This window comes from Lithobates pipiens, unplaced genomic scaffold (genome assembly GCF_037356315.1).
Source record: "Lithobates pipiens isolate NorthernLeopardFrog02 unplaced genomic scaffold, aLitPip1_a1.2 Scaffold_16, whole genome shotgun sequence".
Taxonomy (NCBI): Eukaryota; Metazoa; Chordata; class Amphibia; order Anura; family Ranidae; genus Lithobates; species Lithobates pipiens.
The window spans coordinates 382245054-382269438 of record NW_027507748.1 but is presented as its reverse complement, the minus strand read 5'-3'; the positions used below and the strand labels follow the sequence as shown (position 1 = coordinate 382269438).

The 24385-nt window shown below is 46.5% G+C and overlaps 1 protein-coding gene across 2 annotated transcripts in view; it reads right to left on the bottom strand.

Moving 5' to 3' along the window:
- Positions 1 to 24385, bottom strand: part of TEX14 (testis expressed 14, intercellular bridge forming factor) — a 758047-nt gene that overhangs the window by 227740 nt on the left and 505922 nt on the right. For both annotated transcript variants that reach the window (XM_077482232.1, XM_077482233.1), the window contains exon 17: positions 6279 to 6425. In XM_077482232.1, the coding sequence (XP_077338358.1) occupies positions 6279 to 6425 (147 nt within the window). The remainder of the gene's footprint in view (positions 1 to 6278; positions 6426 to 24385) is intronic.

Sequence of the window (24385 nt, the reverse complement as noted above, 5' to 3'; positions counted from 1 at the left end):
TTCTTTTTAATTAAAGATAATTTTTAAAGATAATTTTAAAGATAATTTAATAAATCTTTTTAAAGATAATTTAATTATTTTTCTTTAGGTGTTTATTATTGATTTTTTTTGAATATTTTTCTAAATAATTATTAACAGTCCATTTTATTGACTCATAAACATAGTTGATAGTGTTACAATTTATGTGCTGTTAAGAGCATGTGGTAAATTGTTCATTGATATGGCAACTTTGCAATTTTCTTTGTGTGTTGCCAGTGTTGGTTATACCGCTTTGTTTTAATTGCACACTGTTCATTTGTTCAATGAGCTGTTGTATTTAAGAGTGGTCATTCCGTCCTCACTCTAGCATTACACTTGAGAAAGGAGCGCACCGGCTCCGTACGCAACCCGCACATGCTCAGAAACATGCTATGTTCCCCTGCAGTGTTGACGTCACACGCCGTCTCCTTGAGCGGCTCTGAAGCTCGTCAGACATGAGACACAGCCGGGTCCCCCCCCCCCCCAGCATCTCACTATCATAACTACAGGCTTTTTTGCACTCCTGGACAAACTGATGATTATAGCATCCATCCAGATGTACGCTCAACCTCATGATTGTCATATGTAAGTGACAGATATTGTTTAGAGTATCGATTAAAACACGTTTTACTAAGTGGTGCTCTTCTATTTGCTTTTTTCTGCATATGATTGAGTCGGCTTCACTCTAAGGCCGCGTACACACGCGGGGACTGTTCGCCCAACTTTGTCCGTCAAACAGTTTCGGCAAACAGTCCGCTCAAAATTAGCATGGACGGACATGGCCACACACGACGGACGAACAGTTTGCTGAAACCGTGCGCGATGACGTGAACGGCACGTACGACGGGACGAAAAATACGACGTCCTATACACTGCATTATAACTTTCGGCGTGAAAATCCTTTCTGAGCATGCACGCAACTTTGTTTGACGAACAAGCCTACACACGAGCGGACTGTTCGCTGAAACAAGGTTTCAGCGGACAGTTTTTCGGAAATTCCGAAAAACCTTGTCCGTCAAACTGTCCGCTGAAACTGTCCGCTGAAAGCCCACACACGAGCGGACTGTCCGCCCAAACACTGTTCAGCGGACAAAGTTGGGCGAACAGTCCGCCCGTGTGTACGCGGCCTTACGAAAAGCAGCCTTTTGTGAAAGTGCATAGTATCCCTTGTTCGTCCAGCAAGACGTAGCATTTTGGACCGATTGCCAATTTTTCAAGTACTTTTTCCCTTTCTTTAAAAACTTGTATTTGGATAGTATTTTTATGAAAGAACTTTTATTGATATCCATTTTATTTCAATATATGGAGTTTTATTAGCTATTATTTATATTAATTATGTGATTCGCATTGATTTTCTGAGCGCCATTGTCTTTCGATGTGTTTTTTTTATGTGTCCTGTTGTATACTTTGCTGTCCGGTCTCCTGCTTCTCATAATGACAAAAGACAGAGCGAGCTCCAGCGCTTTGACCTCTCTAAGCCCTAAGCCTGTGTGTGCAAAACAACATTTCCTTCGACCTGTAATGTGTGGAGACTGGAGAAGTGCACACAGCAGCAGTAAGATTCAGGGCTGCATGATGTCCGTGTCCCGACTCCAGGGAGGAGGATATTTTTTCATCTCATCTCTTAGCCAATAATACTTTGTCCGTGCTGCAGCCCCTCCCTCTTCTCCTTCCAACCGCCATATTTTGACTACAGTTCCAGGAAGAAGCCAGAATCAGTCCTAGGCTTGCCAGCTCACATGTGAGGTTTTTTTTCTTTAATTTATGTTTACTTCAGGGAGGGGGAGAAGGAGGTTCTGCAGCAGCAGAGACAGTCATAGATCCATGCTTTTAGTGCAGGTGATGGAGGAAGAGATGTTGTCATGTATTTACTCTTGCACTATACCACCCTAACCTGGCACTATTACCTAACATGGCACTATTACCTAATCTGGCACTACCACCCTGACCTTATACTATTACCCTAACTTGACACTATTACCCTAACCTGGCACTACCACCCTAACCTGGCTATATTACCTAACCTGGCACTACCACTCTAACCTGACACTATTACCTAACCTGGCACTACCACCCTACCCTGGCACTACCACCCTAACCTGACAGTATTACCTAACCTGACACTACCACCCTAACCTGGCACTACTGTATATCACCTAACCTGGCACTACCACCTAGCCTGGCACTTCCACCTAACCTGGCCATACTGTATATCACCTAACCTGGCACTACTGTATGTCACCTAAACTGGCACTACCATCTAGCCTGCCACCTATCCTGGCACTAATGTATATCACCTAATCTGGCACTACCACCTAACCTGGCACTACCACCTAACATGGCACTACTGTATACCACCTAACCTGGCACTATTGTATATCACCTAAACTGGCACTGTCACCTAACCTGACACTACCACCTAGCCTGCCACTACTACCTAACCTGGCAATATTGTATATTACCTAAACTGGCACTACCACCTAGCCTGCCACTACCACCTAACCTGGCACTACTGTATATCACCTAACCTTTCACTACCACCTAGCCTGCCACTACCACCTAACCTGACACTACCACCTAGCCTGCCACTACCACCTAACCTGGCCCTACTGTATATCACCTAACCTGGCACTACCACCTAACCTGATACTATTGTATATCACCTAACTTGGCACTACTGTATATCACTTAAACTGACACTATCATCTAAACTTGCACTACCACCTAACCTGGCCATACTGTATATCACCTATCCTGGCACTACCACCTAGCCTGCCACTACCACCTAACCTGGCACTACCACCTAGCCTGCCACTACCACCTAACCTGGCACTACTATATGTCACCTAAACTGGCACTACCACCTAGCCTGCCACTACCACCTAACCTGGCACTACTATATTTTACCTAGCCTGCTACTACCACCTAGCCTGGCACTATTGTATATCACCTAACCAGCCACTACCACTTAACCTGGCACTATCACCTAACCTGGCACTATTGTATATCACATAACCTGGCACTACCACCTAACCTGGCACTATTGTATATCACCTAACTTGACACTATCATCTAACCTGCCACTATTGTATATCACCCTAACCTGGCACTATATCACCCCAATCTGCCAGTATACTACCCTAACATCACTTGACGTAGACGTACGGTGTGCTGCCTGTGTGCTGCCTGTCCGCCTGGGGGGGAGGGATGCCAGATATAGGATCCACCCCAGGTGCCAATTTTGAAATCTATTTATCATTTTCTTTCCACTTCACAATTATATGCCACTTTGTGTTGGTCTATCACAAAAAATCCCAATAAAATACATTTATGTTTTTGGTTGTACCATGACAAAATGTGAAAAATTTCAAGAGGTGTGAATACTTTTTCAAGGCACTGTGTGTGTGTTTGTGTGTGTGTGTGTGTGTATAGGCAGCATGAAAGCTTGAACTTCCACATGATTCTTTGCAAACAGGAGCAGCAGTGGAGAGAAGCTTACTCAATACTGTATGGTGGGAAAGAGATTGTGGAGCGCATGAGACACTTCCCCCACTGGATGCCATCAGCGCTCGCTCCCACAGTGTTATTCCCTTCTGTGGTAAAACAGGGTATAATGGATCACAGAGACAAATGAAAATTAGGTTGCTGTTGATGCTCGACCTTACCAGACTACTCACTAAGTGAGTCTTCAGAGACAGGGCAAGCGCTGGGCAAGACCAATACCTTACATGCTCCAAAAGCCAGACTGAGGTCAACCATGCTGGACAGATGGAGAGAGAAAACAGCAGCAATGCAGGAGATGCAGGGGAGTCTTAACTTACATGTTGTAAAGCTCTGCATAAACTGTCGGTGCTATATAAATCCTGTATAATAATAATAACTAAAGAAAAAATGTGCTAGCAAATAATTGGTTAGTCTTATTCATGGCAAAGCTGAGGAAAAGACATCTATCTTCCTAGGACACTAGCATAAATCTTAGGCATACTGATACTAGAAGAGGTTATCCTTGGCTGACCTACAGTCTGATTGTTTATCAGTGTCCATGCCTCTTATAATCGTAAGTTTAAACTGAATGTTAAAGTCTTCTGTGCCCCTCAATGGACAAAAAATAATTATTGAATTTGTAATACCTATCATAAAGGGTTATTCTTTTCCACACAAATCTTGAGCCATAAATTGTGCTGCATACAGACATCTTTACACACATAAGAAGCAAGGGCCTAAGACCCCATGCACACTATTAGATTTTCTGCAGATATTTGTCTTCAGATTTACCAAAACCATGTAGTGCAAGGGCCTGCCTGATTGCATACACATTGAAACTCTTAAGGTTTGACCTCATATTATATGGTTTTGGTAAATCCGAAGACAAAAATCTGCCAAAAATCTAATAGTGTGTATGGGGTTTTAGTCCTCCTGTGGTTTGCAACAGTTTGGTGAAGGTTTTTGTGCTTGCATTTCACTATTCATAGAAGCACTATTGTATGGGAATGGGTAGGCTGTAAAGCCTCTTTCTGCAAGACCTCTATATGGTACATTCTTATGTCCAGCCACATGAACTAGCTTTTGGTAAATTATTAACATAGTTCATTTAGTGCATAATCTCACCGTTGAAGTCTAGAAGAAAAACGTAGCTGGATTTAGACCACCAAGGTATCAGGCCAGTTAGAATTAAGTCACCAGTTTCCAAAGCAAATCAAAGGGGCTGATTTAGTGAAGGCAAAAAGACTACACTTTGCACGTACAGTCAAACTTAGCAAAGGCTTTTGTTCCTGAGCTTAGTAAATGAGATGAAGTGTCACTTAACAAAGAATACCCAATCACATGCGAGAAAAAAAATTAAAAAAATTTTTTGCTTTCACATGACTGGATGATGGAAGTCAGCAGACCTTCCCTTCACTTACTAAGCTCTGGAGCAAATGCCCTTGTAAAGTGCAGCTTCAATTGCAGCCTATTTGGCTTAAGTAAATCAACCCCAAAATGTCCCTGTGTACAATGCAAAAAACAGAAGACTTCTTGGCTCTACTTCTGCCATGGTAGGGCCACCAATCCACCATCATTTTATATTTTATGCACTTTTTAAAACACAGGTAGTTTGGAAAAAAGACAACTAAGTATAGTATCCTTCAACTATGCCAGCAAAAGTATTTCTTAAGTTTAAGACCCCTTTAATTACCTAATGAATGGTTTAAAATATTTTATTCTCTGAAGCACTTCTATGCATCATTTCACATTACTGATACAAATTCCCATTTAGCCTCCATTCACATTAGCGCATCTTCAAAGTTACATGATTTCCAGTGTGACTTTGGGCTGTGACTTTGATGCGACTTTACACTCAATGGAACTAAGTCACATAAAAAGTCGCACCAAAGTGCAGGCAACTTTTCAAAGTCGCATCCCATTTTAACAGGGGCCATTGAAAACAGTGAGGTGTGACTTATGCAACTTTATTGTCCAAAGTTGCGTAGCAAATCGCACAAGTGTGATAGGAGACTTAAATAAATTGAAGTTAAAACGTGCACTAACATTTTGTAAACATCTTCCACCGTGAATGTATTTGTAAAACCAGTAACAACAGTAAATTGCAATTCAAATATGCAGGCTTCACTACAATAAAAATAAAAATAAAAATGGAAAAGGAAATGCTATTATACTTTATTTTTTTTTCATACTGAATAGGCAACACATAAATGCATACATGCGTACATTTGTAATAAACACTGTTGTGGACAAAATCACATTTTATCCAAAGCAACAAAATAGCAACCAGTTTGCAAACATATTTGTACTGAGAATTGTTAAAAGGGGCTTATAAATACAGCAGAAGAAGCTTAGAAAGCACCACATAATGTGTAAATTGGACCCAATGGATTATTTACTGACAAAATAACTGAAGGAATTACAGAAGCAGGTTGGTGAAATGACGCAAAGCAAAGCCACATGTTCTGTAATGTTTTGTTAAGCCGGTTGGTAATAACACTGACATTTCTATCATTCTAAATACTAAATTTGCACCGTGTGTCTGGACATGGTATTGCATTCCCCCATGCCAAGGGAGGTGACTTTGCTGTTCCAATCAAGGGGTCCCAAATGGGGGTTATTGTCAGAAACCAAACATATGAGATAAAGCTTGCAAGTGCATTTAGCCAAGCAAATACTTTGCTAAACTTTTGCATTTATAGATCCATGCTTCTCAATGCCTCTAGTGTTTGTAGATAGTTAAATAGTTAACTAAACTGATATACTGCAGTACAAACCTGCAATGTGACACAATTTCTCCAGTTTGCCATCTTTGTCCTCCTGTCTGCACACCATGGAAGATCCTTGAAGATTCTTTCCTCTCTCATTATTACTGGCACATTCACCCATCTGCTTGCTCTGTGGAAACTTTCTGCTTGACTGTACTGTTTTGTAAGTTATATATCACACACAGGATTAACAAAATAAAAAAAGAGAAAATTTGCATACTCAAGACAGTACTTCTTTAAGTGGGGGAATGGGATTGAAAAATATGAAAAACAAACATCCTTATGAAATGAATGATAACAACAAACCATAATACATATTCCTTGTACCCTGTACTGTATCTCCATAGTGGTCACAACCTGAAACAGTGAATGCATTACCAATACACGCAATATATACTCACAATTTCTTAAAGGGGACTTCTCCTGTGGTGTGAAGGTACAACCAAATAAAGCAAGCAGACAACAAAAGAAAAGTCACCAGCATGGTTTGTAGGCTACCTGAAGCTTATCTTAAAGTGGAGTTCCACCCACTTTTACAACTTTGTCTTAAAGAGGAAGTAAACACTGTACATTATTTTTTTTCAATATAATGATCCTACAATGTATTGGTAAGCCTTAGCCCTTGTACACACGGTTGGAGATTCCGACGGAATGTTTCCTATCGGACCGTTTTGTCGGATATTCCGACTGTGTGTGGTCTGCATCAGACTGTTTCCGTCGGAATATCCGACGGACCAAGTTTTCCAACTTGCCGGTAAAATTTTCCGACAAAATGCTCCTATCGGACATACTCCGATCATGTGTAGCCTACTCCGACGGACAAAGTGCCACGCATGCTCAGATCAAATTCCTAGACCAAAGCTATTGGCTACTAGCCTGAACGTAGTCCCGTCGTAACGAAATAACGTCATCACGTTATGTACAATCGGATTTTCCGACAACTTAGTCCGACCGTGTGTATGCAACATCACTTCCGGACTTCTTCCGGAATTAATCCGTCGGAATTACTCAGACGGATTTGGTTGTCGGAATCTCCGACCGCGTGTACAAGGGCTTACACATTTAAAGATAACAAAAATTAGGTTGTAAAATACCTTTTTTAGCATCTTTTAAAATGTACAGTGGTGTGAAAAAGTGTTTGCCCCCTTCCTCATTTCCTGTTCCTTTGCATGTTTGTCACATTTAAGTGTTTCGGAACATCAAACCAATTTAAACAATAGTCAAGGACAACACAAGTAAAAACAAAATGCAATTTGTAAATGAAGGTTTTTATTATTAAAGGTGAAAAAAAATCCAAACCATCATGGCCCTGTGTGAAAAAGTGATTGCCCCCCTTGTTAAAACATACTATAACTGTGGTTGTCCACACCTGAGTTCAATTTCTCTAGCCACACCCAGGCCTGATTATTGCCACACCTGTTCACAATCAAGGCATCACTTAAATAGGAGCTGCTTGACACAGTAAGGTCCACCAGAAGATCCTTAAAAGCCACACATCATGCCGAGACCCAAAGAAATTCAGGAACAATTGAGAAAGAAAGTAATTGAGATCTATCAGTCTGGAAAGGGTTATAAAGCCATTTCCAAAGCTTTGGGAATCCAGCGAACCACAGTGAGAGCCATTATCCACAAATGGCGAAGACATGGAACAGTGGTGAACCTTCCCAGGAGTGGCCGGCCGCCCCAAAATTACCCCAAGAGCGCAGCGACGACTCATCCAAGAGGTCACAAAAGACCCCATAACAACATCCAAGGAACTGCAGGCCTCACTTGCCTCAGTTAAGGTCAGCGTTCATGCCTCCACCATCAGGAAAAGACTGGGCAATAATGGCCTGCATGGCAGAGTTCCAAGGAGAAAACCACTGCTGAGCAAAAAGAACATCAAAGCTCGTCTCAATTTCTCCACAACACATCTTGATGATCCCCAAGACTTTTGGGACAACATTCTGTGGACCGATGAGACAAAAGTGGAACTCTTTGGAAGGTGTGTGTCCAAGTATATCTGGCGTAGAAGGAACACTGCATTTCATAAAAAGAACATTATACCAACAGTAAAATATGGTGGTGGTAGTGTGATGGTCTGGGGCTGTTTTGCTGCTTCAGGACCTGGAAGACTTGCCGTGATAAAAGGAACTATGAATTCTACTGTCTACCAAGAGATCCTGAAGGAGAATGTCCGACCATCTGTTCGTGTACTCAAGCTGAAACGAACTTGGGTTCTGCAGCAGGACAATGATCCTAAACACACCAGCAAGTCCACCACCGAATGGCTGAAGAAAAACAAAATGAAGACTTTGGAGTGGCCTAGCCAAAGTCCTGACCTGAATCCTATTGAGATGTTGTGGTATGACCTTAAAAAGGCCGTTCATGCTCGAAAACCCTCTAATGTAACTGAATTAGGACAATTCTGCAAAGATGAGTGGGCCAAAATTCCTCCAGGACGCTGTAAAAGCCTCATTGCACGTTATCGCAAACGCTTGGTTGCAGTTGTTGCTGCTAAGGGTGGCCCAACCAGTTATTAGGTTTAGGGGGCGATCACTTTTTCACACAGGGCCATGATGGTTTGGATTTTTTTTCACCTTTAATAATAAACACCTTCATTTACAAATTGCATTTTGTGTTTACTTGTGTTGTCCTTGACTATTGTTTAAATTGGTTTGATGTTCCGAAACACTTAAGTGTGACAAACATGTAAAGGAACAGGAAATGAGGGGCAAACACTTTTTCACACCACTGTATTTCCTTACAGGTATTGGCCGCACCATCATTACTACTAGTTGATGAATCTTTTCTGGATGTCATTTCCATCCTTACTTTGTTTTCCTGTGTAAATCTTGTGCATGCACAATCGCATGTAAACAGTATAACAGCTGCTTTGTCTGAACGTCTCTGTGCTGCTCTGGTTCACTCCCCCTGTGTGACTTATTTTACAGTCACAAGGGGATAACCAGGAAGAAGAGGAGAAGAGCACAGCATCGCAAGGCTTCCTCTGTGCTGTTCTCAATGACAGAAATGAGTCGGCATGCAGAGAATTGTGAAACGGCACACATAGTGAGCCGTTAAAGAAGATATGGAATGTGCAAGCGCCGCTGACGTCACTACTGATTGCAGGACTGATTGTGAGATAACAGAAAGAGTAATGGTGCATACACACGATCGGAATTCCGGCCAGAAAAAGACAGATGAGAGCTTTTCATTGGAAAATACGACCGTGTGTATGCTCAATCGGAATTTAGCTGTCCGAATTTCCACCAGCCAAAAATTGATAGCATGTTCTCAATTTTCCAGACGGAAAAACTTTCTATCGGAAATTCCGATCGTGTGTATGCAATTCCTACATGCCAAAATACACGCATGCTCAGATTCAACTACGAGACAGATGCTATTGGCTACTGGCTATTGAACTTCCTTTTTCTAGTCCCGTCGTACATGTTGTATGTCACCGCGTTATAAACGATTGGAATTTGGTGTGACCATGTGTAGGCAAGACAGCTTGAGCCAAATTCCGTCAGAAACACCATCAGAGCCTTTTCCGACGAGAATTCCGATCGTGTGTACGCGGCATTAGTGAAATTTCACAGGTAGCGATCAGCTGCCTGTTCTATACAGATTACAATGATCAAAAGTGGAGTGTTTACAACCACTTTAAAGAAAAGACAACCACTTCACCACTCGATTTTGGATAATTAATTATTTTACTTTATTTTTTCTTACTTATCTTTTATGAAGTACCTTGTGTACTTCCATTCCAGCCTCACCGCGGCCCAGTGTGTCATGTCCTCTTCTCCCCCGCCGAGACTTACATGATATTTATCTTTCTGGGGGAAAAGAGTACTCTTGCCCTATGTGATCTACTTGATGTGCTTATCCTAGGAGGGGGAAAAGAAGCATTCACCTTCATAAGGTAGCCCCTCAAGGAGATTTGCTGAAAAGTATTCAAAAGTGATTGTAAATGTATGTTTTTATTTTTTTCATACATACCTGCTCTGTGCAGAGAGCAGGCCTGAACCTCCTTTTTTTGGGTCTTCTGCTGGTCCTCCTGGCTCCTGCTCTCTGGGGAGTGCCTTCAAAGAAAGTAGCATTCTATGGGGGCACTCATGTAGGCTTGCTCCCGAGTCTCGCGCTGTCTGGGTTTATAGACTCAAACAGTGGGACTCGGCCCCACCCTCCGGTCACTGGTAGTGATTTGCAGCAGCGCGAACTCCCACTGCCTCAGCAAATCCTGTGAGAGCAGGAAGTGAGGGGACAGGATAGCTGCAAACAGGTACAGAGCTGGATCGAATCAGGGCTCATGTAACGAAAGGGGGGGGGGGCTGAGGGGGGATACTGATGCATTAAAGTTGATGTAAACTCGAAAATATATATATATATTAAGAGTTAATCCAGCTCTGAGCAATCCTGATATCTTTTTTCAGTGAAAAAAAACGGACAAATGAAATCTGTGAACTCTTTGTCCGTTTTTCCCCCTTGCTGTGATTGACAGGTGATTTACATATCTTGTGCACTAGCCTAAGACATGCATTATTTTTTAATTCCCACCCCCACTCCTTTCTTCAGCAGCTCTGCAAGGATTGGCTGTTCCACACCTCAGCATGATTTGGCATGCTGAAGTCATGTGGGGACTTTTCTGGGTTTTGACTGGATGTTAGTGATCATAGCAGAAGTTCAGTGTAAGAAATACACAGGAGAAAATGCATATTGATAAGGGGAGTGTAAAGGTGGGCAGGGAGTCTACTGACATCACGACTCCACCCACTGAGTCCCGGCAAACAGACCCACCCACAAAATCTGCAGTTTTTCGGGTCTCATAGCGGACAGAGGGGAGACATTTGACAGATAAGTATACATGAGGAGTATATCCTTCTAGATAACCAATATTGCAGTAGTTTAGAAAGGATGAGAGTGGGTTTACATCCATTTTAAAGCGGAGGTCCACCCTAAAGTGGACCTCTGCTCATTGGAATCCTCCCCCCCTCCGGCGCCACAATTGGCACCTTTCAGGGGGGTGCAGGTACCTGTACAGTACAGGTATCTGCACCCACTTCCGGGATAGCTCTCTGCGGAAAGGGGCGTAGATTACACCCCTTTCCGAAAGTCCCCTGCTGCCTGCTGGGAAACGCACAGATCCCAGAGGCAGCGGGTCCATCCTTATTGCGCAGCGCGACTCGCGCATGCGCAGTAGGGAACTGGGAAATGAAGCCGAAAGGCTCCACTTCCTGATTCCCATACCCAAGATGGCGGCAGCAGCACCCGAGAGACGATCGAGAGATCGGCTTCGGGTGCAGACATCGTGGGCGCGCTGGACAGGTAAATGTCACTATTTTAAAAGTCAGCAGCTGCAGTATTTGTAGCTGCTGGCTTTAAAAAAAAAAAAAAAAAGCGGACTCCCGCTTTAAGGAATGCATTAAGGTAAAAAATGTTTAGGCTTTATAAACAATTTATGCAATAGTGTAAGGCTACTGGTAAGGGCTCTAGTTGACTGAAGCATCAAGTAGGATGGTGCCAAGATCTCGGGCAAGGGGCGTGTCCAAGATGGCAATCTGAGAGGTTGTGGCTGCCAGAGCTCTGCTGTTCAATTATCCTGATTTCCAACTCCTTCCACCTATTTTCGGCTGAACGCTGCACCCCGGTGCTCCGGATGTCCAGCAGAACACGCCGAAAGGGGAAAAAGCTTCATTTCCCAGATCCAGCCCCGATACTGAACGTGCAAGCCACGGTCCCCCAGGCCAGGGCGCGCAATATGGCGTCACAGACAGAGATGGAGGACCAGGCGGAGGACGCCGCGATCGGCTTTCGTGAAGTGATGTCGGCTATTGCTACGTGTCAGGCGGTGCTGACTAACAAGATAGAGGCTGCACAGCTGGACCTGGGTCTCGTCCGTCAGGATCTTGACAAGCTGCGATTGCGGGTTTCGGAAGCAGAGCAGCGCATTGGGCGGACGGAAGACCTTACCTCAGACCACGTGGAATCCATCTGATCCCTTCACACGCGGGTACGGGCCCTGGAATACAAGGCCGACGACGTGGAGAACAGGAACCGGAGGAACAATCTCCGAATCGTCGGCCTGCCGGAGGGGGTTGAGGGGAAGAACCCTACCGTTTTTGTCGAGGAGCTGCTGCGAAGTCTGTTACCCGAAGCGCAGTTCTCCCCTTACTTTACGGTGGAGAGGGCGCACCACGTTCCCCCCACCCCGGGGCCTCCTGGAGCGCGACCACGCACCCTGATCTTCAGGCTCCTGCATTTTCGGGATCGGGACGAGGCCCTGCGAACTGCCAGGCGGTTAGGGGAGCTACGATACCAAAACGCTACTATTATGATGTTCCCGGATTATTCGCTGGAGACGCAAAAACTGCGTAGATCCTTCGACCAAGTGAAAGCGGGTCTTCGGGCACGGAACATTAAATATAGCATTCTCTTCCCCGCCCGGCTGAGGGTGCAAGATGGCGACACTGCTCGGTTCTTCACTGACCCGCGTGAGGCTGCCGCCTGGCTGTAACCTCTGCCTTTGCGTCGGTAAGGCCTGGATATGACTGTACTGTTCCTTCATACTCACGGTCGGATGGCGTTGTGATCGGATTGGTATGGCCGCCTCCTTCTTTCTTACCTACGCTATTTCCCTGATGGCAGGGATCCCTGAAGGATTTATGTTTGGGGTGGACTGTCTTACTCCTGGATTGCCCCTAGAGATCGGCTGCAGCTAAGTGTGACCTGGTGGCGATGGTCCGCTGCTTACCGGCTACATACATGTTGGGTGGACGGGTCATGTCGCTGTAGGATATTGACACAGTGCTTTGTTATTGTTGGGACTTGCACTGACTTACATATGTCAGTATTACGTGCCTGCATGGACACGCAACGCGCGGGATAGTGGTCTGTGGGGGACAATAACTCTCATCGAAGGGGGGTGGTATCGACATCTCTGGGGGAGACTGATTGCACACAACCACCACCCCCTGTGTCGCCCGGGCTGCTGTTCGATCCCCGGCTGGGGTTTTTTTCTGTTGATCTTGGCGAAGTCCATACTCAGACTACATCTAACCGTGGATCTGTTTGCAACTACGTTGATACCCCTAACAGGAGTTGGGAGACTTGTTCTTTATTTTTTCAGCAACTCTATAGCTCTAGTGCCTTTTGGGCGAAACCTCCGGCTATGAACTCACGCCCTCCATAGCGGATGTGTTGGTTACCTTTTTGGGGGACTGAGGCGCCCCTGGGTTTGGGGGGGGGGATTCTTTGTTTCTGCCGTTGCAGATGGGGTGGTTTTGTTGTTTCATGTTTTTTTATTTTTTGGAGTGGCTTTATGGTTGGGGGGAGTGTGTTCCCTTTCAAATACAGTCTTGTACGGGTGTTATAGAATTGCTCGGTTCTGTGGTGTCTCCGGGTGGGGTCTGGGGGGTGCATGTGGATCGAGCTGCGCCGCACGTACAGTGGATATGATGGATGATATCTCAATTATTTCCTGGAATGTCCGGGGCCTTAATTCGGCTACCCAAAAGGTCCCTGGTATTTAAATTTTTGCAAAGGTACAACCCTCACATTTGTATTTTTCAGGAAACTCATCTGATTGGCTCGCGGATACTTGGTATTCGGAGGGCTTGGGTGGGTGCTCACTATCATGCCAACTATTCTACTTATCCCAGAGGCATCAGCATTCTGATCCACAGGTCTCTCCCGATGCAGATCAGGGCAGTGCGGACTGATCCCGGGGGCAGATTTGTGATTTTACATGTATCTATATATGAAAAAGATGTGGTGCTGGTGGGGTTATATCTCCCGCCTCCAGCGAATGAACAGTTGTTGTATGATATTATGCACATAGTTTTGGGATTTCACGCACAAGAGGTTCTAGTCTTTGGAGATTTTAATCTGGTGCCCCAGCAGGACCTGGACAGACTCTACCCCATGTCCCGGTCTAGTAGCGGACTCCAGGCTTGGGCGGACACCTTTGCTCTGGCTGATGTCTGGCGTCACTATCATCCCTATGAGCGTGAATTTACGTGCCATTCCGCCACCCATTGGGCGCTGTCTCGCATTGACCTGGCCTACGCCTCTCCTGGGGCCTTGCGTAGGTCCAGGTCTGTGCGACACTTGCCCCGTGGGATCTCGGATCATGCTCCGCTCATGCTTACTTTATCTCTGGTACAGTCCCCGAGCTCTAAATTGTGGCGTCTGTCGAGGTTCTGGGCCACTGATGTGCGGTTGCAGGAAAGGACTGAGGAAGCGGTCTGTAAATTTTGGCAACATAACGGTGACTCCGCAGGGGGCACTATTGTGTGGGACACATTCAAAGCTACAATTCGGGGCCACTATATTTCCAACATTGCCTCCCTACGCAAGGCAACAGCTAAATCTATTACAAATCTGGAGGGGGAGAGTGGGAGACGGGAGGCAGAGTATGTCCGGACAGGGGATGTTGATGCCTATCGGAGATGGCAGGAAGTCCTTAGGGAGGTATCCCTTCTCAATGTGACTCAGACTCAGCAGTCTATGTTATATTCCAAACAGAGGCTTTTTGAATACGGAAACAAAAATGGTAGGTTGCTGGCATGGTTGGCAAGGGTTCAATCGGCCTCCACGCACATAGTCAGCATTAGAGACACCCAGGGCTAAGAACTTACCTCCCAAGTGGATATAAATGGTAGATTTTATGAATTCTTTAAGGGGGTGTATGCATCCCGAACGCATTACTCGGCCGCAGAGCTACAGGGTTATCTGGCAGGTATCCCCTTCCCAGTATTATCCAGGGAACACAGGACTTTGCTGGATGGGGATATTTCCTTGGAGGAGATCCAACTGTCAGGAAGATCCTCCTCACGGACGTCCGAGCGGCGAAAGTCGCAGAAGATCTTTTACCCAGTTTCAGGAGCGTTACCGCGATCAGCGGTGCGCGCGCACGTGCGCGTGGGAGCGCGCACGCGGGTGCGCGCGCGGCCGTTTGACGCAAATTGGCGCCAATAGCGCTATTTAAACTGGAGCCATGCTTCAGTGCTTGGCTGCCTGATCAACAGCGTTCCTGTGCTTCCTGGTGATCCGTATCTGAACCTGAACCTGTACCTGTACCCTGATCCGTATCGAACCCGGCTTGTTCCCGACTCTGCTGTTTGCTGCCTGCCCCCCGACTTTGGCTTTGTACCCGACTACTCTTCTGGATTCCGTTTCTGTACCTGATCTGCCCGCCTGTGCCTGACCTGGACTGTTACACCATCCGTCAACTGTAAGTTACTTGCTGTTGTACTACAGGACACCTCCCAGTCCTCCGCAATATTTGGCTGTACTACTTCTGCGTTTGTAGCCTTCTACCTCTGGCTGCAGACTACTGGACTCTTCCACTTCCGCTTATCCATTGCACCTGCATCCATTGTTGGACTACAATACCCCTCCGTTGTTTGTCACTTCCTGCAATCACTTGTATGCCGTTGCTGGACTACAGGAACCCTTCTGCTGTCTGCTGAACCTTATCTCACCTTTGCCTGCATTCTGACACCGGACTACAATACACCTCCTCCTTCAACGGTCTTCTGCCTCTACCACCTGCTATCCAGTCAGGCACTTGTGCCCCTCTGTGCTCCTGAGCCCCTGTCACCACTACCAGGGTCTCTCGAGTCAGAGGTCTACGAGAGGCCACTCCCTGCACTCCGGGCTCTGCTTAAAGGTACGTGACAGTATCAGGCAGCCATGTCTGAGCCCACGCAGGGAGATTCGGCCATGGATGATTTATGCCGTCATCTTGCTGGACTTACCCAGGCTGTTAAATCTCTACAAGAAGGCTATTCTCGGTTGGAAGAGCGTGTCCAGGTCTTATCTACCACAGGCCCTACCGTGTCGGGAACTTCTTCTGAGCCATCAGTGGTTATGTTGCCCCCTGAACCCAAGGTCCCAACCCCGGAGAGGTTTTCGGGAAATCGCAGCAAGTATAGAGCTTTTCGCAATGCCTGTGAACTGTTTTTTGCACTTCAACCCAGAACTTTCTCTCTAGAATCCACTAAGGTGGGTTTTGTTATCTCCCTCCTACTGGATGAGCCCCAGGCTTGGGCCCACCGCCTTTTGGAGCAAAAGGAAACCTGCCTTAATAACCTGAATACCTTTTTTCAAGCCATGGGTTTGCTCTATGAGGATCCTCAACAGGCGGCCACAGCGGAAGCAGCTTTATATTCTCTTCAGCAAGGCCGCAGAGCGGCAGAGGACTATGCGTCTGAATTTCGGCGCTGGAGTTCCGATACTACCTGGAACGATGCTGCTCTGCGATACCAGTTTCGCATGGGACTCTCTGAACCTCTAAAGGATGAATTGGCCCGGGTGGGTGTTCCAGCAACTCTTGAAGCCCTTATCAACCTCTCCATCCAGATAGACAGACGCTTGAGAGAACGGAGAGCAGAACGTACTGCCGGGCCGTCCCGACCAGTCTGGATGTTACCCCGTGTACCTAATCCCTCTGCACATCCTGCTGCTGACACGCCTGAACCCATGCAACTGGGCTTACTTAGACCAACGCTCACCACCGAGGAACGACAACGCCGGCAGCTCAACAATCTGTGTCTTTACTGTGGGGAACCCGGACATTACGTGAGATCCTGTCCTGCCAAATTCCGTAAACATTCTTCTGTATTTTCTCCTGTTTTACCTGCTGTGCCTAGTAATGCTACTCACCTGGCTGTTCCCGTCTCTCTTCAGCTACCCGGAGGGAACATTCAAGTCCCCGCAATAGTTGATTCTGGAGCGTGCAGTGGATTTATGGACTTATCGTTTGCCCAAAAATTCCAAGTGCCCTTACGGCCCAGGGTGAAGGGGTTGTCTGTACACCTTGCCGATGGGTCAGCTATCAAATCAGGACCGGTGACACAGGAGACATGTCCTTTGACTGCTACTATTTCCGGTAACCATCAGGAACAACTCTGCCTGGACATTATTGAATCTCCCCTTTTCCCTATCATACTGGGTATGCCCTGGCTCCGGGCACACAACCCGCAAATAGACTGGTCCACCGGAAACATTTACTTTTCTCTCCCTACTGTCGTCAACACTGCTTCCAAGAATCAATTAAGGTCTCACCCCATTTAATGTGTATGGAGATCGACGTTGAGACGCGCCAGCACGTTCCTGAGGCCTACCATGACTTCTTGGACGTGTTCAGCAAGAAGGGGGCAGAAACACTTCCCCCTCATAGACCCTACGATTGCCCAATTGAGATCCTTCCCGGAGCCGAAATCCCTTTCGGGAGAATATTTCCCTTAACAGAAGTGGAATTGGAGACTCTCAGGACTTACATTGATGACAATTTGAAAAAGGGGTTCATACGTCCTTCTATGTCCCCAGCTGGGGCAGGAATCTTTTTTGTAGAAAAGAAGGACCATTCTCTCCGCCCTTGTGTTGACTACCGGGACTTAAATAAAGTTACAGTCAAGAACCGGTACCCATTGCCTTTGGTACCCGAATTATTCCAGCGCCTTGGATCAGCTAGTATCTTCACAAAACTGGATCTGCGCGGAGCCTATAATTTGGTCCGTATCCGAAGTGGGGACGAATGGAAGACTGCCTTCCGCACCCGCTTCGGACATTTTGAATATCTCGTAATGCCCTTTGGGCTGTGCAACGCTCCTGCGACTTTCCAGCATTTTGTGAATGATATCTTTAGAGATTTTCTCGACCTCTTTGTTATAGTATACCTGGACGACATCTTAATTTTCTCCCCCTCTCTGCCAGCTCACAGGGAACACGTTAAGAAGGTTCTCACTCGGCTTCGCCAACACGGCTTGTACGCAAAACCTGAGAAGTGCGAGTTTGAACGTCGCAGCATTCAGTTTTTGGGGCTGATTATTTCGGTGGATGGAATCAAGATGGATCCGCAAAAAGTTTCGGCCATCCTGGACTGGCCAGCCCCTACTGATAAAAGAGGAATTCAACGCTTTGTGGGGTTTGCGAATTTTTATCGAAAATTCATCAAGGGATTTTCTACAATCATCGCTCCAATCACCAGATTAACGAGACAAGGTATCAAGTTCCAGTGGACTCCGGAGGCACAAGCCGCATTTTCTTCCCTTAAAGAACAATTTGTGTCAGCATCTGTCCTGAAGCATCCTAATTCTGCGCTACCCTACATCCTTGAGGTGGATGCATCCGAAGTTGCAGTGGGAGCAGTCCTTTCTCAGAGACAGGGCCCCAAGGCTTTATTGCATCCGGTGGCGTTCTTCTCACGTAAGTTGTCTGAAGCGGAAAGGAATTATGATGTCGGGGACAGGGAGCTACTTGCTATCAAAGCTGCACTTGAGGAATGGCGCTATCTCCTGGAGGGAGCAGCTCATCCCATTCTGGTATACACTGACCACAAGAACTTAGAGTATTTAAAGACTACTAAGAGGCTGAAGCCGCGTCAGGCCAGATGGGCACTTTTCTTTACAAGATTTTCCTTCCACATTACCTATAGGCCCGGATCAAAAAACACCAAACCCGACGCGCTATCCCGGATGTTCAGCGAACCCGAAGTTCTTCAACCCACAGACACCATCCTTGCGCCCGGAAATTTCCTTATGCTCCAGGAAGATCTTCTATCCCAACTTAAGCAGGCTTCATCTTCAGCTTCACATCCCTCAAACACCACCTTACTCTCTAGCAATGACTTGTTATGGCATGAAAATAAGATCTACGTGCCCCAACAACTACGGGTTGCTGTTCTTAAGTCTTGCCACGACCACAAGCTGGCCGGTCATTTTGGGGTACACAAGACCGCCGAACTTCTCCAACGCACCTTCTGGTGGCCTCAGCTGCTAAGAGACTGTAAACTTTATGTAGAATCTTGCATTACCTGTACCCAGAACAAGAGTAGCAAGGCCAAAGCCTGGGGGTTGCTGAAACCACTCCCCATCCCGGAAAGACCTTGGAAAATGATTTCCATAGACTTTATTGTAGAACTACCACCGTCAGAAGGCTTTACCACTATCCTTGTGGTGGTTGACAGATTGTCCAAGATGGCTCACTTTCTGCCCATGAAGGGTACACCTTCTGCCCCTGAGACCGCAAGGATCTTCATTAAGGAAATTGTAAGACTCCACGGTATACCTGCGAACATTGTTTCCGATCGTGGAGTACAATTTACATCAAAATTTTGGAGAGCTTTATGTAAATCCTTGAAAATTGATCTCTCGTTTTCTTCTGCCTATCATCCCCAGACCAACGGCCAGACCGAACGAACAAACCAGACCCTTGAGCAATATTTGCGTTGTTATTCTTCTTTTTCGCAAGACGATTGGGTATCCCTTTTACCACTTGCCGAGTTTGCCTACAATAACTCTGTTCATTCTGCAACTAATCAATCTCCCTTTTTTGCGAACTATGGTTTTCACCCTCAGTTCTTATCAGCCAATATCCCAGAATGCACGGTTCCAGCAGCTCAAGAAACTTTGAACTTTTTCTGCACCAATAACAAGTTGCTTCAAGAAACGATGGCAAGAACCCAAGAGCGCAACAAAGCAGTTTTTGACAAAAAGAGGAGAGGGGAGCTCGATCTAAAACCCGGAGATTTGGTTTGGTTATCTACTCTGAATCTAAAATTAACATGCCCATCTAGAAAACTGGGCCCAAAATTTGTGGGTCCTTTCCCAATCACCAGGAAAATTAATAATGTGGCTTATGAACTGAAATTACCAGAATCGCTGCGTATTCACCCGGTGTTTCATGTGTCCCTCTTAAGACCTTCAATCCAGGATCCCTTCACTGATCGGAACGTGGGCCCTCCTGAACCTGTGCTTATTAATGGTGAAGAAGAGTTTGAAGTAGAAGCAATTTTGGATTGCAGAAAGAGACGCAACCAGGTCCAGTATCTGGTAAAGTGGAAGGGGTATGGTCCTGAAGAGAACTCCTGGGAACCAGAGACTGGCATCCACGCCAAGAGGTTGGTTCTGGCATTTAAAAGATCTCACCCAGGTAGGATGTCCCAGTTGGGCATCCGGAGGCTGCCCATTGGGGGGGGGGGCAATGTCAGGAAGATCCTCCTCACAGACGTCCGAGCGGCGAAAGTCGCAGAAGATCTTTTACCCAGTTTCAGGAGCGTTACCGCGATCAGCGGTGCGCGCGGGAGCGTGCACGCGGGTGCGCGCGGCCGTTTGACGCAAATTGGCGCCAATAGCGCTATTTAAACTGGAGCCATGCTTCAGTGCTTGGCTGCCTGATCAACAGCGTTCCTGTGCTTCCTGGTGATCCGTATCTGAACCTGAACCTGTACCTGTATCCTGATCCGTATCGAACCTGGCTTGTTCCCGACTCTGCTGTTTGCTGCCTGCCCCCCGACTTTGGCTTTGTACCCGACTACTCTTCTGGATTCCGTTTCTGTACCTGATCTGCCCGCCTGTGCCTGACCTGGACTGTTACACCATCCGTCAACTGTAAGTTACTTGCTGTTGTACTACAGGACACCTCCCAGTCCTCCGCAATATTTGGCTGTACTCCTTCTGCGTTTGTAGCCTTCTACCTCTGGCTGCAGACTACTGGACTCTTCCACTTCCGCTTATCCATTGCACCTGCATCCGTTGTTGGACTACAATACCCCTCCGTTGTTTGTCACTTCCTGCAATCACTTGTATGCCGTTGCTGGACTACAGGAACCCTTCTGCTGTCTGCTGAACCTTATCTCACCTTTGCCTGCATTCTGACACCGGACTACAATACACCTCCTCCTTCAACGGTCTTCTGCCTCTACCACCTGCTATCCAGTCAGGCACTTGTGCCCCTCTGTGCTCCTGAGCCCCTGTCACCACTACCAGGGTCTCTCGAGTCAGAGGTCTACGAGAGGCCACTCCCTGCACTCCGGGCTCTGCTTAAAGGTACGTGACACCAACTGGCGATCGGGGGCCTTCAAAATGGTAAGGCCCCGGGCACTGATGGCCTGCCCGCCGAATTCTACTCCCAGCATGCCGACCTGGTGGCCCCCAGATTTAAAACACTCTTTGATGGGCTCGGGAGGGAGGACTGCCTCCAGGAGTCTATGGGGGAGGCCATCATTGTTTTAATCCCCAAACCAGGCAAGGATCCCCGGGATTGTGGGTCGTATCGTCCTATCTCTCTTTTAAATGTGGATGCCAAATTGCTAGCTAAAATCTTGGCCACCCGATTAAATTCAGTGATTTCTACTTTGGTCCATGCCGATCAGACGGGCTTTATGCCCGGCAAGGGCACAGATATCAACATCAGGCGCCTGTTTCTCAATCTCTCTATCGATCACGAGGTGGTGGGGTCCCGGGCGATTGCCTCTCTCGATGCCGAGAAGGCATTCAATTCCATGGAATGGGACTTCCTTTGGGGGATACTCCAATGCTTTGGGTTTGGCTCTAAGTTCATGAGATGGGTTAGGTTGCTTTATAGGGCTCCCAGGGCTAGGGTGCGCATGAATACCTGGCTTTCAGAACCTTTCTCTTTGCAGAGGGGCACCAGGCAAGGGTGCCCTCTGTCGCCTGGGTTGTTCGCTCTGGCCCTGGAACCCCTGGTTATTCTGATCAGGGAGTCACCTGATATACGGGGCCTCAGGACAGGTACCATGGAAGAAAAGATCTCCCTATATGCCGACGATGCCCTACTCTTTTTAAACGATACGGGTCCATCCCTTTCGGCAGCACTCACGATATTTAATAGGTTTGGATCTTTCTCAGGTATACATATAAATTGGTCCAAATCCATCCTTTTTCCCATGGATGTCGGAACACCTCCGCCGTCTGGCACTGTGCAGTTGCACTGGGCCACCGAATTTAAATATTTGGGAGTGTGGGTGTCTAGGGACCCCAGTAAGTATTACAGTCTAAATGTGCTTCCTCTCCTCCGCATCCTGCAAGAGAAATGTCAATCCTGGTCTGGGCTCCCATTGAATTTGTTGGGACGCATTAACATCTTTAAAATGGTGCTTTTGCCCACATTTAATTATGTATTCCGGAACTCTCCGGGCTGGATTCCGGGATCATTCTTTCGGGAGGCGGACAAACACATAGGTTCCTTTATATGGAATGGCTCTGCCCCTAGGCTGGCTAAGTCTACGTTGCAGTTCCCAGATGAGCGTTGGGGGTCTCGCCCTCCCCAACCTGCAAGTCTATTACTGGGCTGCTATGTTAGTTACCGTCTCTTGGTGGTTTGCGGCGCAAAGTTCGAATGCGGCAGTATGTTTGGAGGCGGCTGTATTGGGCTCCATGCAAGACCTGCAGGCCTTGGCCTACATGGGGGTAAGGGCATATACAGTTCTCCCGTGTCCCACGAGGGCGTCACTTAGGGTGTGGAGGGTGGTCAGGTGTAGATTTGTGCGGTCGGGATGTGCTGGTCCCCGGCTCAACCCCTGTGGGGTAATCTGAACTTGCCACAATTTAGGACGGTCCCGGATCCACAGGTATGGGTGAGATTTGGGGTACAAACGCTGGGAGACGTCATGCCATCGGGTAGCCTGCTTTCATTTAATCAACTGACAGCCTCTCATGCATTGCCCGGTTGGATGTACTTCAGGTACGCCCAGCTGCGCCATGCAGCCAGAGCCCAGTTCCCTGCCCCCCGACCCTACAGGCCACTCCGCTGGAGGAACTGTTCACGGGAGACGGCCCGAAAAAAACGCTCTCCAACGTATATCGTGTCATATTCCCTGTTGCTCTTTCCAAACTGAACTCACTATGGAGTAAATGGAAAGCGGATATTCCGGAGTTGGAGAGGGATGACTGGGAGGGATTCTTGGAAAGGGGTTCTAAATTGGTTATATCCGCGGGAGATAAGCTTATCCAAACCAAATTTTTGCACCGGGTGTACCACACTCCCGTGCGACTGTCCAGAATCTATCCTGCTAGAGACCCTCATTGTCCCAGATGTAAAACAGAGATTGGGACATATTTTCCCATGTTCTGGGAGTGTAGAAAGCTGGCTGGTTTTTGGACCGAGATATTTGACCATTTAAACACCCGGCTGGAGTTGGGTGTCCCCAGGACTCCTGACCCGGCTCTGTTGGATATACATGCTGATGAACAAACACCCTACCATACTAAACTGTTGATTTTATATCTTCTTTTCTACGCCAAAAAGGAAATTATATGTAATTGGTTTTCACATTCTCCCCCACAGAGTGGCCCTGTGAATAGTGTCCTACCATTATATAAATTAACGTACCACAATCGAGGCTGTCCATGGAAGTTCGACAAGATCTGGCTCCCATGGACCTCTGGCTAGGTGCTCATGTTTGATCATGGAGGCCTTCTTCTGCCTTCACCTGCTCGGGGGGCTTATGTATGGGTATACCTACTTAATCTGGGCAATGCCTTCTATGATTGATAACATGATGGGAATTCTACTAAGACTGTGTGTTTGCTTGTATGGCACTCTGTATTGTATTATGTAGAAATTTTCTATTTTCTGTATCCGACTGTGATGTGGACTACTCCCCTGTCTTTTGTTTTACTATTCTGTATACTTCTATTTGACAATAAAGCACTCCTGTTGTTTAAAAAAGATCTCGGGCAAAATGCTTAGTTTAGACAACAATGCTTTGGCATACAGGTTGCATGGCACAGTCTGCTAAAGAGGGCTTTAAAAGGGGCCTCTAACCTCTTGTCCACCCTGTCTTTAAACACAGGAATATCCTCTACATGGCTTTGAAGGTCCTGGCAAGAACTGGCAGGGTCTACTACAGGAACTCGCCACTTTTTTTGGGAAATTATCCTCAATAGGATATTGATACTCAAAGCAGTAGACTTTGCAGCCTAAAATGAACACGTTTTTATTTTATCCAGCTATATTTACTCAGTGCAACTTATAACATCCAAGTGAAAGATATAACAACATGTCAGAAAAAAAAATCAAAAACAGAATCTCTGAGTTGGAAAAAGGATCACCCCCATCCTTAAAATTATAAACTCAATCAGGTATAGCTAATCACCTTCTCAATGTCACGCAAAACCATTTGACTTTCACATGTGATCAGAAGTGGTGATTTTGATTAGCTCAGCATGAGCAAGAGCTTTCCTGGAGCATTTTAGTCCCTGATAGTGCAAATAAAGCAAACAAACAACTATGGGTGGCCAGACAAGACACTATCACTGGGATCTCCAGGATAAAGTTGTGGACAGGCACAAGTCAGGAGATGGATACAGAAACATTTCAAAGGCTTT